The sequence below is a fragment of the Primulina eburnea genome, chromosome 13 (assembly GCF_022965805.1).
Source record: "Primulina eburnea isolate SZY01 chromosome 13, ASM2296580v1, whole genome shotgun sequence".
NCBI lineage: Eukaryota > Viridiplantae > Streptophyta > Magnoliopsida > Lamiales > Gesneriaceae > Primulina > Primulina eburnea.
The window spans coordinates 34,004,533-34,021,357 of NC_133113.1; the positions used below are offsets into that span (position 1 = coordinate 34,004,533).

Here is a 16,825-nt window from a genome sequence, read left to right on the forward strand (position 1 = left end):
CTCTTCACGACAAAAAGTAAAAATCCGATCTTGTGGTTGATTAATAATCAGGCGGACGTGGTTCGTCTGTTTCTCTTAGTTCAGAGTTGGTTTGTTTAAACCCACGTGATTTTGATGCGCGGAGTTTGATTATTTGTTTTTGATAAAGAATATGGGGCTGTGGTCCTTCAAGCTTGCTTGTTCTGAATGGTTTACTTGGCTCATAAATACTTTTAACTCGTACATTTAATTCACGAATGGAACATTTGGGAGCATCTTATGCTGCTACGGTTGCCATCTTGGGTTTCTAAGGTTTTATTTGTATTTCATTGGTATTTGTTTTTTGTTAGCTTTAAAGATTTGTTCTTTTACCTTCTTACCGGCTATTTAGACTTGATTTATCTGTTCTTTTATGTCGTAATTAGTGGAAACATTACCGAGTTTGTTGTTTTGCAAGACCTGCGGTCTTGAAAGTATGGGATTTATGTCTGTTTTACAGCTTTTGTTTGAATAATCGAGTGGTTACCCTAAGCTGTGTCGAATGGCGAAGTAGTGGTTTTTGTACTGTTTCTTTTTTACATGTTTGATGTTAAATCCTCCTCCCAGATGTATCTGTAGTGGGAGAATGTGTGTTCTAGAGGACTAGCAGGAAGAGGTCGTGGATAGTCTAAAATTTCAATTTTAGAAGCTATTTTTTTCTCTGAAAATATAAGTTTCACAATTAAATCCATTAAATAGCTCTCTTGTCCCCCTGTTGTACAATCCAGAATTTTTGGTCACCCCTACTTGTTACCAGGTTCTGAATTGGACGATTATTTTGCTTACATATTGGTGGTCTGTGTGGAGCTGGAATGAGTGTCATTTGCATTATTCTTTCATGGTTGCTCTCCTTTGGAGGGATATCAAATGGTTTGAGCGCGAATGCTTCTTCAAGACCAAAGAATGTGAGTGTTGGAGCAATTTTGACTCTCGATTCTACAATTGGGAAGGTTGCCAAGATTGCTATTGAAGAAGCTGTCAAAGATGTGAATGCCAACTCAAGTGTCCTCTCAGGGACAACACTCCTTATAGATATAAAAAATACCAATTGCAGTGGTTTTCTTGGCTTGATTGAAGGTGATTTATTGCTTTAAAAATTATTCTCACTTGAATGATCTCAACTGACTTTATTTGTTTCCCTGTTCACAAATAGACTGACGGATTATTATGGTTTGTAGCTTTGCAGTTTATGGAGACTGAAAGAGTTGCAGTCATAGGTCCCCAATCTTCCGTAGTTGCCCATGCGATATTGCATGTTGCAAATGGGCTCAAAACTCCCTTTTTATCATTTGCAGCAACAGACCCTACTCTCTCTTCTCTTCAGTTTCCTTACTTTATTAGGACAACAATAAGTGACCTGTACCAGATGATGGCAGTTGCTGAAGTTGTATATTATTATGGTTGGAAGGAAGTGACTGTTATTTTTCTTGATGATGACTATGGGAGAAATGGGTTGGCTGCATTGGACGATGCACTTGCTGCCAGGCGCTGTCGAGTTTCCTATAAAGCAGGGATTTCCCCTGGAGACGTAGGTCAGAATGAAGTCATGGATATTCTTGTAAACGTTGCACTAATGGAGTCTCGAGTCATTGTTATACATGCTAATCATGCAGCAGGACTTTTGGTTTTCAATGTGGCACATAATCTTGGAATGATGGGTGATGGCTATGTCTGGATAGCTACGGATTGGCTTGCGTCGGTGTTGGATTCTGAGTTCCCACATGAATCAACTGATGCTCTGCACGGAGTACTTGTTCTGCGTCAACACACTTCTGATTCAGAAAAAAGGAGATCCTTTTTAGCTAGATGGAACAAACTGACTCATAGTCAGTTGGGCCTATCCACCTATGCGCTCTATGCTTATGATACAGTCTGGCTACTTGCTCAGGCTCTTGACTCGTTTTTTGATCAGGGTGGCGTTATTTCCTTTACTAATTATTCCACTTCGCAATCTTCAGCAGGAAGTGAATTGAACCTTGGAGCTATGTCTATTTTCGATGGAGGTCCGGTCTTGAAGGAAAAAATTTTGCAGAGCGATTTTGTTGGCCTGACAGGGCCCATCAAGTTTAGTTCTGGCAAATCTCTTGGTTTTCCTGCTTATGAAATTCTAAACATAATTGGAACAAGTCTCCATCGTATTGGTTACTGGTCGAACTATTCTGGTCTTTCGACTGTGGCTCCCGAGAGTCTATATTCCGCGGCCGCTAAATCGCTCTAGTGCAAAACAAAAACTACGTGGTGTTATTTGGCCTGGAGAATCAGTAGAAACACCTCGTGGCTGGGTTTTTCCCCATAATGGGAAGCTACTGAGGATAGGGGTACCCAAAAGGGTTGGTTATCGAGAATTCGTGTCACAAGCACCAGGCACTGATACTTTTAAAGGATTCTGCATCGATGTATTTGTGGCTGCTGTAGATTTGCTTCCATATGCTGTTCCTTATCAGTTCATCCCTTATGGAAATGGCCACGAAAATCCGAATTATAATCAGCTAGTGAAATTGATAACTACTGGAGTAAGTATGATTTTCAGCCATGGTGATGATACAGTGTTTACTGTTTTATCCATGGCTGATGGTTTGTTTGGCTTTCTATGTTACTGGCCACTAATTATCATGGTTACCTGTGGCAGTTTTTTGATGGAGCTGTTGGTGACATTGCCATTGTGACGAATAGAACGAAAATTGTGGATTTTACACAGCCATATGCTGCATCAGGACTGGTGGTACTGGCCCCGGTTAGGAAGTCGAATACAGGTGGTTGGGCTTTCCTAAGGCCTTTTTCACTTCAAATGTGGGGAGTTAGTGCTGCTTTTTTTATTTTAATTGGAATAGTTGTATGGATTTTGGAACATCGAACCAATGATGAGTTCCGTGGACCACCAAAGCAACAGTTGATAACCATTTTATGGTGAGATTAACATACAGAATTCTTTGATGATAAGTGGTGGTTTTTGCTTTAGAGTTACTTTCTTCATATTTGAATTTTCCCCGAGTATATGAAAGAATTCTTGTGAGTAAAAAGAGAGGACTTCTAGTTATGTGACATTTCTTCCAATGGGTAGCATCATCAAGGAGAATGACGTCGAAAACATAATTATCTGAACAGCATTCTCGTGTTGGCAGTGTAGTTTGTCAAGTTACGTTTTTCATTTCCTTCTGTTCCGCTGCAAAATATGGGATTGCTTATCTGAGAGAATATGCTATGTTTAAAGTATTCATATGACATTTTAAGTGACAGAAAGATTGTCCCTGATTACTTGCTGGTAGACATACTTCTGAACCACTGTTATTCAGGATTTCCAAAGGTCACAAGGATTTTTTCTATCATTCAGGATTAGAAAGTCACTGCCTGGAATAATTTCCTTGCAGAAGAATTGTACTCGAGGGTCCTCCTTCATTTGACTTCATCTCAAACAATCTCTGACGCTCTTTTGCTGTTTAAAATATTAGAAGTTACCTCTCGGAAAAACTTGTGTGGTTGTGTATGAATTTGAAAGAACAATAAGAGTTTTTCTCAAGGACCAATGTGGTCAAGCAGAGTCAAATTACTGATTTTGCCATGGTCATTTATCCTAATACAAGTTTTGTTCAAAAATGGCAGAATGGAATTGGCCTTTGACGTCTTTTTGTTTGCTTGTTTTGCAGGTTTAGTCTCTCAACTCTCTTCTTCTCACACAGTAAGTTAAGCCAAATTCTCATATCTCATTTCTTTTAATTTGGATAATGGTGCCACGGTGGGCTTATGAGTATCATTTGTGTCTTGATTCTTTCTTTAACGCAGGAGAGAATACTGTGAGTACTCTTGGTCGTGTAGTACTTCTAATATGGCTCTTTGTGGTTCTGATAATTAACTCTAGTTACATTGCAAGTTTGACCTCGATTCTGACGGTACAACAACTCCATTCATCGATAAAAGGAATTGAGAGTTTGAAAGAGGGTAATGACCCTATTGGATACCAAACAGGCTCCTTTGCTGAACATTATCTGAGTGAAGGTATTGGTATACACAGTTCTCGGCTCAAGCCTCTTGGTTCACCGGAGGAATATGCCACAGCCCTTCAACTGGGTCCAAAAAATGGTGGCGTTTCTGCAGTTGTTGATGAGCGTCCTTATGTAGAGCTTTTCTTGTCAAGTCAGTGCAAATTCAGAATTATTGGTCAAGAGTTCACCAAAAGTGGCTGGGGTTTTGTAAGTAGCACCATCGTTTTCCTGTCATCGTTTTAAGTTCTCTGCACAATAATAAATATCGGTACCATTTTTTTGTTTAGTGAATGGTGGTTTATTATGTTGTAACATGTATTCACCAAGTCATATGAATAGCTGCTGATGCTCAAGAAAAATCAATCGTTTCCAGAAAATGGAATTGTGCGAGAAAACTACTTGGTTTAACATGCCGAATTTCAAAACTTTTGTTACACGACGTCCAACATTATTTGTTATAACCTGTATGCATTTTATTGTGATGTATTCACCATATTATGAGCCAAATCCATCGAATAGATTTCAGTCATGGTCTGAAACTGTATATATTGTGAATACGTGCTAAATTTTTTTGCCATTGAACAGTTGAATCTTTTGACTTGGAATATGAAGTGGAGACCCCTTATTCATGCTTATTTCCTGACCCTTTTTTCAGGCGTTTCCGCGGGATTCTCCCTTGTCCATCGATCTGTCAACTGCTATATTAACTCTATCCGAGAATGGGGAGCTCCAACGAATCCATGACAAATGGTTAACCCAAAGCACTTGTGGTTCAGATAATACCGAGCTCGAGTCAGATCGCCTTCACCTAGACAGCTTTTTGGGTCTATATCTATTATGTGGGTTGGCTTGCTTCATCGCGCTGCTAATATATTTCTGTCAAGTTATTAAAAAATTTCGACGCACTGCCTCAAATGGATATGCATCCGATGGACCAGGTAGCTTGCGGTCCGGACATCTCCGGACATTATTGTCGATAATAGATGAGAAATCCGATCCATCCAAGAGGGAGAGTAAACGAAGGAAGCTTGAGAATTCATCGTTGTCCGAGAGTAACCGAGGGATTTAACTCAAAGGATTCAAAGAAAGGTGCATCTCGACTTTGTTTGGAGGATGCTGTCAAGATTAGAACTCGATCTGTATATGTCAAGTGAATTACTGTTTGTAGTATCTGGTAGGTGTCAAATCAAATATTTTTCCCACACGTAATTTGTAGTGAAAATGCCACATCTCACACGAAAACATCCTGGAAGAGTTGGATCATGTCAAGTCTATCTTATGTACTATAGACATCTGAATTGCACGATGTTTAATGGCCTTGCATACTTCCCTTCCAATCCATAGTTTTTTTTATAGGTGCAATGAATATTTCATTGTTTCTGCATTCAAATTTCAATCTCTTTCTCTTGCCCATTCGTTGAGAAAGATCATACTGAGATTGTTTGAATTCTGTATACCGTCTCCTCTCCTATTCCATGTTAAATATTGAACTTCCTGTAACGCAATTTACGTTCTTTCATGCTAATGGTGACCAGGGTACTACTATACATAGGACAGAATCGCCTCAACACGCCTTGAAGCGCGCCTACGAACAAAATTTCCAAGATCTGAGTCGGAAACCACAGCAGTGTAGGATGAAGATGAAAGAAGTAAAATAATATGTGCATACTATGTCTGAATTGTACTTACAGTTTTACAAGTGCAATTTTACAGTACAAAAGATGAACTAAAATAGACTACTTTTTAAATACTTTTCAAATATCTCTTCATCTACACAATGCGCAAGAATTACACCATACACCTCAATCAGCAGTTTAGGGAATCTGGCTGAGAAATAAGAATCAAATCCTTCAGGAACTGATCCCAATATTACTTGAATTTCTTTTGAAAGTTCCCTATAGTGATTTAACTTATTTCGTATGACACGTAACAAGTCACGTACACTGTCAAATTTGTAGCGTCTGTAGCGTCCAATGTCGTTGATAATGGCATTGTCCATATTTTCATCCCATTTACCGCCAAAAGCAACTCTTCCCCTGCTTTCCAGTGCTTCTAATAGTTGAGAGGCATTCTCCCGGTCTTCCAATTCGACACGATCGCTAACATCTCGGAGGAATGAGAGTCGCGTCTCGGAGTTCCAGAACATCGGATGATTCGAAACTTCCACAGCTGTTGGCCTACCGCAAAGAAATGGAAGGGGAAAAAAATTTAGAAAGATATGAGACATAATCGCTCGTAAAGTTCGGTCACCTATGGCCAACAAAATGGTATTTTTGGTTCGTCAAAGCATAAATACTGGGCTCAAAGTCACAAAGGTGTGAGTGAAATCAAGAAATCAAGTTAGACGACAGAGATCTATAAATGATGTGATTACCTTAAGTCAGGTCTCGGGTCTAGAAGTCGAGAAATGAGATCTATTGCTTCTGGGATATTATCAATTAAGAAGAGGTCTTTCCGATTATTCACAATATTTATATCACGTTCAAAATTCTCTCCAAATGGGTGTTTGCCCCCAGTGATGCAGAAAAAAAGAACGCAACCTAAACTGAATAGATCTATAGCACGAGTCTGCCGTTCGCGACGCAGTTGTTCTGGAGCCTGCCATCCTGAACTACCATGCCCTATAACAAAAAGGAAATAGGAGATTGAGAAAACAAAATCAGCCATCCTTCTTTTCAAAATCCGGAACAATTGCAATTTGCTTGCAAGGACAGTCAAAACCACAAAAAACACTCACCAGTAGCATTCTTGGTTAAAGATGTCAAGTCCCCATCTAGACGCTTGCTAATACCCATATCAGAAATCTTTGCAGAAGTTGATCGATCTTTGATTACAAGGACATTTTGAGGCTTTAAATCCCGATGTATAATACCTAGTTCATGCAAATGGGCAAGTCCACAAACAATGTCCCTGCAGTTCACGAGTAATGAGATATTTGAATTCTCGAGAAGAGCAACATTTTATGCATATGATAACAGGAATAACAGACAGCTACACATATTAATTTACTTCAAACTATATATAATATTTACTTTCATGAAGGTTCAACTAAAGCTGACGTGATTTAAAAAAGCAAAATAGAGATCAGTCAAGGCCTTACTAAAAAGATGACTAACCAGGGAAAATGTGAAGGAGAATGTCATTGCTGAAATATACGCATCTAATCTAGGCATCCTATCTACAGATACGGAACTACAAGTATATCAAGAAGAATTATTCACTGTTCATATAATTTTGAATAAAACCAATTTCATTTTTTGTCTTCCGTCGAGACATATTTCTAAATTGAATATAATTGTTTATCATTTTTGCTTCCATTCCATCAACGGCCAGAAAGGTCCAAATCATGTTCAAGATAATGGTTAATGATCTCATTTCAAGAACTGTGTACAACAAAAACTGTAACAAATTAGAAACACGCCTGTAGGGTTTTTACACGTGCAATTATCATCTGACTTGCAGCACAATAGGTGACTTGCGGACTGCAGTACAGCTCAAGTAATAAATGAAAAAACTCAAACAAATGTATATAATATTTCAAATCAGTCAGGAAAAAACAAGTGCATGCAAACTTACTTCATTAATTTTAACATACATACAGATGGATAGCCATTGGTCTTCCATAGGTCGAATTCCTTGCTACTTTCTAAAGCCCATAGCAATTGCATATTACCATTACTGAAACTGGGAGACTCACAATTCCGTGAGTTGTAGAACGAGACCAACTCATGTAAACTGCAAGTACAACGCTCCAGAGAGAGATAAACAAAATCCTGGTCATATTCGACCCCATACCATCGAACAATATTAGGATGCTGATCAGATGCAATAAGGTTTTGAATCTCTTTCACAGCCACATCATGATGGGTCCGGACAAGGCGTTTGACAGCCACCAGTCGGCCATCATAGTTTCCCTCAAGTACAATGGTTCCATTGCTTCCCTTGGCGATTACTTTGTTAGTGACAATCAATTTACCAATCTTGCGCCTATCTGTATAAGTATCGTTCTTGTCAAAACAATTTGGTGGCCAATAACTGCTAGACATCTCGGTATCTTCAAATCCACCCGTGACTCCGACTGCAGCATGTGCCTCATCATTCCCATGCTCTTTGACAACAGTATTTTTTTTATTAACTCCTGATTTCCGACCTTTCTTCTTTTTCAGTACTGAGTTTTGAACTTTTTTAACATCTTCAGATTTCTCATGTAACTTAACATCATGTCTCCCGAAAATAGTGCGTCTAACATAAAAAAAGAAGGCCATGGCTACAGGCACCAAGGCAGAAGATAGCATGAAAGACCACAGAAGAGGTTGTGCTAAGCCATGCAATTCGACATGGCTACTTATTTGAGCAGCATTGCTACTTGGAAGACTCCTCATTGTAAATTTGGTGGGTTCAGACGTTGGCAGAGCAAGCAATTTCTCTTTTCCAACAAACATATTCTCTATTCCATTACTGTGATGTAAAGCTAATAAGTTTTCCATGGCTTTCATATTAGTAATGTGATCAGAAGCAGACAATGAAACCAATCTGCCTCCTGGAAGAGTATATTGTAACCGGTCATCTATAAAAAGGGGTTCTTGAGAAGCACGACCACGGATGTGGATAACTGCGGGCCTTGACTGGCATTGCAATGAGTTGTCCATATCAAGCCCATGTATAGGAATAAACTCATTATTGGAAGGAACGCCGCCCAAAAAATTTTGAACTCCTTCACATTGAAAAGAAGCTTCAACATCAGCGAACATCAGATACCACATAATTTTTCCTGTCTGCAATGAGGTACACTTCAGAGCATAGTCAGTTCTCGTAACATAGAGTGGCTTTTCAATAGGTCCCATGTCCTCAGGGCTAGCAGGTAACCATTCTTCAATGTCATTCCTAATCAAAATAGAACTTTCTTCAGAATCCTGCTCACTAACGGAAGATAAATCATCAGACCTAACTGTACGAACAACTTTTCCAGTTTTGGCATCAACAAGAAATACAGCAGTTCTCTTTGATCCCAACACAACCCCACCAGCTGATACAAATGGAGTATGCTTTATCAATTCTTCAGCACTCGGAAGCTTCTGGAGTAGAAAACATCAGTTTAGGGAATTGGTATGAAAAAAAGTTACACCACAAGTGAAGGTATTTGTTTGTGTTCAGCGGTTGCATGCAACATATATTACAGCACAACGAAAGAGAAATTAAACTTCAGTGAACAACTTCTCACCATGCTCTTTCCTCTAAACCTAAGCTATTGATGAAAATAATTCTCTTAATTAGCACATTCACAAATTTGTAATGTTGACATATTACAAAAAGAGGTGAATATTATCAAGTTTTATACACCATGATCACATGCATCTGTACAATCTCTACTATGCAAGCATACCTCTATCTTATGGCCAGTTTTATGCCAGTAAAGTTTCCAGTCTTCTCCAAAATCTATATAAAGCTCATCATCCTCAGCAGAGACATCCAGCTTCTCAGCCTCAGCGATCAGGAAGTTTCTGGTACGACGAGTAAATTGGCGGGCCAGATGAAAATGATCCAAAGACTTTTCCAGTACTATTTTCGATTAAATATACAGTTCCATCTGGTGCAGCCATTACCACTGTATCATTTTTATTGATTCTATCCAAGACAATAGCAGAGAAAAGAGTGAAATTTATTATCTGTTAATAAATATAATTTCAATGAAACTAGGACATGAACGAACAAAATATCGTGGAAGAAAAATGCATGATTGCAACTCATAAGAAAATATTCTTTCTGCAAGGAACAGACAGGGCAACAAATCTCAAACATTCAATATTTTCCTATTCCCCTCACAACAAGAAAGAATACAAACGAAAAGGAGCCAAATCACTCCCAGAAATCTCCACAGAAGCTATATACTTCCTTTGCTTTCGGACTTCAAAAACAGCTAATCATTCATAGCTGTCCCAACAACACGAATTTCTTTATTGATTGCTAGTTACCTGTACAGTCATCTGTAAAAAGACCCTCCTTCTCCCAGATACTCGATCAAGCTTATTTCACAGGTAAAAACCAAACATCTAATTTTCAGGAAACTGTTTTCAATTTTTATAATCACGGTCTTAATCTTGAGAGACATAATGTGGCATTCTTTGCCATGCAAGCATTAATCAAGAATCGATATTTTACAAATTACCATGACATTCATCAATTCACAGCTCACCAAAAGTCATTCCAATATAAAGACTGCAAAATTTTTATTTCATACAATCCTCCATCCAAAAATTAATAAATAATAATACCATGATACCATCAGCATTGAAAAAAACCAACCCACTTTAATTGAGACCCACAATTAACTACAACTCCAAAACCACAATCAACAAGATTGCATCACATATTCATATACTACAATAAAAGAGTGCAGATTTTATCATTTTAACCTTAATTCAACCTAAAAACATCTCTAATACTGAAAAAACAGCCAGATTTTCTTGAAACCTCTGATTACTTGGCAATTCTAAAAAAAAAAAATTCGGGTTGATAATACGATATTCTGCGAAATCAAAAAAAAATATAATATTACAATATCATATGCATGTATATGCTCATTAATATAATCAAATAATACGACTTACGTTGGCTCCACTGTAGATGGAAGATTTTTGCTATCAGGATCCTTGTCGGATTTTGACCGAGCCCCATACACAATAGCTAAAACTAAGATTACCATAAACAGAAAGGGAATCCAAAAACCTCTCATTTTCTGCAGGATCACGCAATTGAATGTATTGAAACATGAAGAAACTGATAAATTACAACTAGTCAACTGATAATGATGACATAAATTTCAAATTTTCGCCTTTTAACATTTTCCTGGGGTTTTCGATTCGCACGTTGAAATAGAAATGGTCTAACACCTGTTTATCTATACAGTGAGCCGACTTTGGCATGGGTGGTGAATCGATTTTGTAAAATCCCGACTTTGGCACTCATTGGAGAGAACTGCAGGAACAACACAGAAGAAAAACGCTATGGGTGTCTATTGTGTATGTAGCATAGCCAATAAAAATTTGCCACGTTTATAGAAGGAAGTCAAAGCTGAAGGAATTACTAGAAGAGATTTCTTTTGAGAACTAGAAAATTTTGGCCAGAAACATTAAATGACATGTTGCCCCTATTTGTTGAATTAATTTACAACTTTACATCACACACAACTTTTCCTTATAACCAAAATAGCTATTTCAATTTTCAAATAAATAACTATTTGGTTTTGACTCGAATTCATAATATTGATGGAAAAAATCGGATTAATTTATTCTTCTAAAATCTTGTGAGTTCCAAGAAATGAAAAAAAAAAAGACTTTTAATTTTGATTTGTCGAACTAATTAATTCATTTACTTTTTTAGACAATAATTTGGTAAGTGGCTTGTTCGATGTTATTCTGCTAACTATTTTTTTTAGTTCAAAACAAATAGGATAGCATAATTTAGCCAAAAAGAAGGAAATTGTCCTAATTTTGACTAGAGAGTGTAACATATAAAAATACATAGGTATATTGAGTTTTAGTTAAAATAATATATAATTGAATTTAATAAAAATAATACAAAATTTAGCATTAATAAAGAATCACAGCCGAGTTAGCCCAATTTTTTTTATATAAAATAATTAATTACATATTTTTTTCTCATAATATAATTAAAACTTAAACTTTTAAATGCATGCAAGATTAAAGATTGTTTATCCATTTTAATCCAATAAAATAAATTGTCAGTGTTCAATATAAAGACTAAAATATAATATTAAAAAAATGGATGAATTTATGTCACAAATTAATTGAAGAGAAAATAAACATAGTATAAAACGAAACATATTCACGATTCCACTTCTTCGTGCCGCAAGTTAATCAAATAATGATGAATTAGGACACCTAAATCCATGGAGGAAAGAACTTGGTTTCATCGTCTTCCGATGCTTTCCGGATAGTATGTCTGGCGCACGCAAGAACACACTCCCTCTTGCACTCGCTGTCGGTGAAAATCTTGATCTGTGCGCAGTCGAAGAAGCATTCCGCCATGCAATGTGGATTGATGTCCGGCGTCTCCGCCGCCTGCGCCGCCGCCACAAATAACAGAACCACCGTCGTTAAAGCAACCCAGTTGCAGGTTCTTGCCATCGTAATGTATGCTCCGACTCTTTTATTTATCAAAGCGCGCAGTTTATTTATGATGAGGATTAAGTGATCATTCCAAATTATGTTGTATTTATAGAAGTAGAAAGCGAGAACGGTGAGATTTCTGAAGGGTTGCGTCTCTGTCTTTGGCTTAATATGGAAGTTAAAATTATTTTATTCTCATTGTAATTTTACGCATGTAATCTAGATGATCGAAGCATTGATTGCTCGCGGCCGTTCGCGAGTGGGTTTGAATAATTTCACGAGTTTCTGTGGATTAATTAGTAATTAATTGGGAAACTTTATTTTTAATTATAAATTTTTAATTTTTTCTACTACAAGACGTTGCACATGGCAGTATCATGTCAACATCTTATTAGAGTCACGTCTTTGATTTATCGAACATAATATTTATCTTGAAGAATGCCGTGGTGTCCTCCTTAAAAGTGTGTTAAACATCTTTTTTTGAGCCTACTCTAAAGATCTTTTTCAATATTTTTGTTTCCTTGGGTTTGTGAGTGAAAATGTTTTAAGAAAAAAATAATGCTTGTTCAGTGACTACTTTACTGAGAGTATACATACACATGCATCAACTTCCAATATTTCCCACTTCTGCAAAATAAATAGATACTTTCCATATTCACAAGGAAATCAAGAATTTGAGGGTGAAGATGACCTAAAAACGTCCTTATATTTCTCCTGAAGTTTCTTCAGCAGCTCAAGAAAAAAATGTGACTTCACATGTTAAGCTTCATAAACTTTGCACTCCTCGTCTGCAGGATTGGTCAGGCAGAACTCGTCCAATGGATCTCCACCTCCTTGCACAGACGCTCCAGGCCACTTACTTGCCACAAGGTGAGCCAAATCAACAACCCTTTGGCTGAAAAAATCCGAACACAAAAATATGTCTTGTTTATATATATGGGAACATTAATCTATCTATGAGCAATCAAATAAGTTCTGGTGCACACTCCAGGGGCAGATTTGATGGAGTGAGAAGAGGCAGTTTCCTCTTTAACCGAAAAATTATTCAGTTTTGATGTATTTTGTAGAAAAACCTCGTTCGTTCCACTCTTCAGATATTCTGGATATATCCCTGTATACACTTTATGTGATATAAATAGTTACAACGATGACACATACCTATAGCCCCATTCATTATCGTACCAAGCCACGACCTTCACCATATCGTCTCCCATCACCATTGTCAATGAGGAATCGATGATTGAAGAAAAGTCAGAGCATCGGAAATCAACCGAAACAAGAGGGGTGTCACACACATCCAACACGCCAGCCAATGGTCCTTCAGCTGCTTTTCTGAAAGCAGCATTGACATTATCGGCCGAGAGTCCTTTCTTCTCGACGTTGACAACCAGATCAACCACAGAGACATTAGGTGTTGGCACACGAAGAGCAATGCCATTGAGTTTCCCCTTGAGCTGGGGTAGCACAAGTGACACAGCCTTTGCTGCACCTGTGCTGGTTGGCACTATGTTCAGTGCTGCAGCTCTAGCTCTCCTTAAGTCTCGGTGGGAAGCATCCAGAAGCCTCTGCATATAACACAGTTCAAGCGATCATATAAAGATGCAGACCCATGGGAATCGGTGGAATACGAGGGCGAGACCTAAAGGATTTATGGACCACAACTAGGAACCCTCCCCCAAACACCCCGTCGTGCGCCCCATCATACATCATCAAATTGAGCACGGACAAGACATGGACCTGATTCAATGGTTATCAATGCACCTTGTGTGTATAATCGTTTAAGCAAAAATTACCTGGTCACCAGTGTATGAGTGAGTGGTTGTCATTGTACCTTTAACAATGCCTGGAAATTGAAGGGGAAAAAAACCCCTTAGGTTAATATTAACACCTACCTATAAAGCATAAAAACTCCAGTACTATGTTGCAAGAATAGCATGCTTTTATCGGTTCACTTCTTCGAAATCTTGAATACCCTTCATATGAACTGAATCAGAATCAAACAACCCTCAATCCTGAAAAATGGCCTTACCGAACTCTTCGTCCATGACCTTAACGAATGGAGCCAAACAATTGGTCGTGCAAGATGCATTGCTACAAGAATTCCAACAAATCTTACATCTGAGGATGCTCATAAAGTCTCTCTAACATTAGTTATTAAGGAAGAAAAAAACTAAAAAATGTACCGACCTTATGATATTAGCTACCTCGTGATAGTAATCCTTCTCGTTTACCCCTACCACGTAGGTTGGAATATCAGCACCCTTTGCCGGAGCAGTGATGAGAACCTTCTTTGCTCCGGCTTGGATGTGCTTACCTGCTCCTGGACCGTCAACAAATACACCTGTTCCCTGTATTAAAACCGTCTCTTTTCATTATAACTGTCTCAAACAAGCAGATTTAAAGATTCAATCCTGAATGTTTAAAACTACGGTAAAGAACATAATTTTGATGACTATGAGTTCAATCCCACCTCAATTACAATGTCGATTCCAAGTTCTGCCCAAGGAAGTTGAAGAGGGTCCCTGCTAGAGACGACCTTGATGGGCTTCCCGTCGACACTGATGGTCTCTTTATCGACGATTTTAACATCTGCTTTGAACGTACCCAGTATAGAGTCATACTTGAGCAAATGAGAGGCCTGAAATACAATTGAAAGAATCATCCAAAAGAAAATCCAGTATAAGAGAATATATCACCCCTCCAGAATCTAATCAAGAATCTTTGCTCTTTATGCTTACATTTTTGACACCTCCACTATCATTGACCACAACAACTTCGAGTGGCGAGTTCTTGCGGCCATGCCAGCACCGGAGGAAGTTCCTACCGATGCGTCCGAATCCGTTGATAGCCACCTTCAATTTGGCTACGGTCTCTCCATTCACCGGAATAGATCCCGCGGTCTAATGTTGCAGAAAATATACATGATTTAGTAGTAGGAGGCTGGAAGTGATCATGCAACAATCTACATATTCTCCTTTTGTACTTAAATGAATTCAGCCGGCCAAGAATTGAAAGGGAACAGACGACTCAGTCGAATTAAGGAGGCAAAACTTTTTCGAAACAAAAGCTAGCTAATACTAGCATGATTAAATACCTTTGGAGTGAGCTGAGCAGCAACTACATCGAAGAAAGAAGTATCCCTGTTATTCTTGGAGAAGGCCACACATCCACTGGACCTAAGGCCAGAGAACTCTGCTACTTCCAGCTTCTACAAAATCATTAAAAAGTACTACCAAAACTCAATCAGAGCAATTGAAGTGGTACTACTCGAACTCTGTTATTAATGAACCAAATTTGAAAATAAAAAAAAAAGGTTCTCTATTTATGACATCAAAGTGAGATTTAAAGATTAAACCAAAAAATACATAAAATAAGTGGGGAAAAAACCTCTCAGCACTTGCATTAAAAAATTGGAGTCTTAAAAATTAATCTTTTTTGGAAATTGGTGTGAAATCACATTATTTGTTCGAGAATTTAGTTGGGAAGGTGCCGATTGGCCCCATGGATCAGAGAAAAAGTGAAGAAAAACAACCTTAGAGAAGCATTGAGTTGAAAAAGACTGGGAATTCTTGCAGGGGAGCCTGGTGCTTGTTGGGATTCTTGAAGAGGCCAAAGCTGCATGGGAAGCCATGGCTTCGACTAAAATAACTCAGCAAATCACTTCCTAGCTATCTATAACTTCAAGAGCATTATTTTAGCTGTTGAAAACTTTTCTTTTTAGCCTTAAAATTATGGTTCTGAGTGGGTTATTGTAGTGAGTGGTGAAGATGCTATGTGAAGTTGATATCAGATAAGATGATGAGATTTGTTTTAGTATAAAATTTGAACCACATATTGTTCTTGAATCGATATTGTTTGGTTTCGTTCTTTATTCAAGGTGCCCTTTCATAATTGTAGAAAGATATGTGTGTTTTTTCAGCGGATATGAGGTGAAAGAAGTCAAGAAAATTCGCAGCCATTGGATTTATCATCTGGCTGATAAGAATTCATAACTGATGGTAGATATGTGTTGCAACAAACAAATATATATATTTCCTTCTAGATGGGATGAACGTCAACCATGTGAATCTTAGGGGGAAAAACAAGAAACATGACGTCAGCCCCTTGAGATTAGATCAGAGTACAACATTTGCAAGTAAATTACAATTAATTCCTTTGATTTCCCCCCATATACAGTCGTTACAGTGTTACGCAGAGAAAATGCATTTTTCTTAAGACTTTCCACGTTCAGAACCAGCTCTAAGAGTGACCATTTCTTTATAAAGATTTCAACGTCCCATCACCGTGTTGATCTTTATCATTGTAGGCATGGCATGTTTCTCAAATATCAGACTCCCAAAAGCGAAAGAGGCCGTGATTGTAAATTTGTCAGATATACAAAATAACACATATTAATGTTTTGGAAAATTACCAAATCCATGATTAACCATCGAGAAACTCGAGTTAAGACCCGGAAATGAATAGCTAATGCTATGGATTGACCACCTCAAGATATCATTTACTCCAATCTTGTATTCTAAACCTCGTCAAACGAACAGAGAATTAATCATTATGTTTAACGAAGTGAATAAAGCTATCACAGTGATTAGCATTGTAGCATCGTAATCATCTCAAATAGATGAAAGCCCAACAGAGATCTAAATTAGGGATTATTTCATGCTAGCATTAGGGTAGTACCCTAATGTTAGATCCAAGGAC

At 37.9% G+C, this 16,825-nt stretch overlaps 3 protein-coding genes across 3 annotated transcripts; 1 reads left to right on the forward strand and 2 right to left on the reverse strand.

Annotated features, from left to right (window-relative positions):
• Window positions 1-830: 830 nt before the first annotated feature.
• LOC140810086 (glutamate receptor 3.3-like) lies at window positions 831-5,327 on the forward strand. Its single transcript, XM_073167893.1, is given in 7 exon segments — window positions 831-1,095; window positions 1,197-2,233; window positions 2,235-2,531; window positions 2,648-2,925; window positions 3,663-3,694; window positions 3,799-4,205; window positions 4,654-5,327. Coding segments are annotated over 7 exon segments (2,730 nt in total). The 3' UTR covers window positions 5,068-5,327.
• A 315-nt stretch (window positions 5,328-5,642) lies between these two features.
• On the reverse strand, window positions 5,643-10,938 carry LOC140810085 (serine/threonine-protein kinase/endoribonuclease IRE1b-like). The gene is given in 7 exon segments (XM_073167892.1): window positions 5,643-6,175; window positions 6,373-6,619; window positions 6,736-6,908; window positions 7,575-9,073; window positions 9,382-9,483; window positions 9,485-9,623; window positions 10,607-10,938. Coding segments are annotated over 7 exon segments (2,736 nt in total). The 5' UTR covers window positions 10,732-10,938; the 3' UTR covers window positions 5,643-5,724.
• Window positions 10,939-12,721: 1,783 nt separating this feature from the next.
• On the reverse strand, window positions 12,722-15,905 carry LOC140809009 (glyceraldehyde-3-phosphate dehydrogenase B, chloroplastic-like). The gene is made up of 9 exons (XM_073166453.1): window positions 15,660-15,905; window positions 15,222-15,335; window positions 14,866-15,027; window positions 14,598-14,765; window positions 14,315-14,475; window positions 14,157-14,218; window positions 13,921-13,970; window positions 13,286-13,692; window positions 12,722-13,022 (listed from the first exon to the last, which is right to left on the reverse strand). Exons 1-9 carry the CDS (start codon window positions 15,756-15,758, stop codon window positions 12,887-12,889), a joined length of 1,359 nt encoding a protein of 452 aa, XP_073022554.1. The 5' UTR covers window positions 15,759-15,905; the 3' UTR covers window positions 12,722-12,886.
• Window positions 15,906-16,825: the final 920 nt, after the last annotated feature.

Bases quoted from the DNA above. Each gene is read 5' to 3' on its own strand.
- LOC140809009 (XM_073166453.1), bottom strand. From the start codon at position 15,758: ATGGCTTCCCATGCAGCTTTGGCCTCTTCAAGAATCCCAACAAGCACC. The intron at 14,219-14,314 runs GTCGGTACATTT...GAATTCTTGTAG, and splicing joins GAGGTAGCTAATATCATAAG to CAATGCATCTTGCACGACCA. The intron at 13,971-14,156 runs GTAAGGCCATTT...TTCAATTTCCAG, and splicing joins GGTCATGGACGAAGAGTTCG to GCATTGTTAAAGGTACAATG.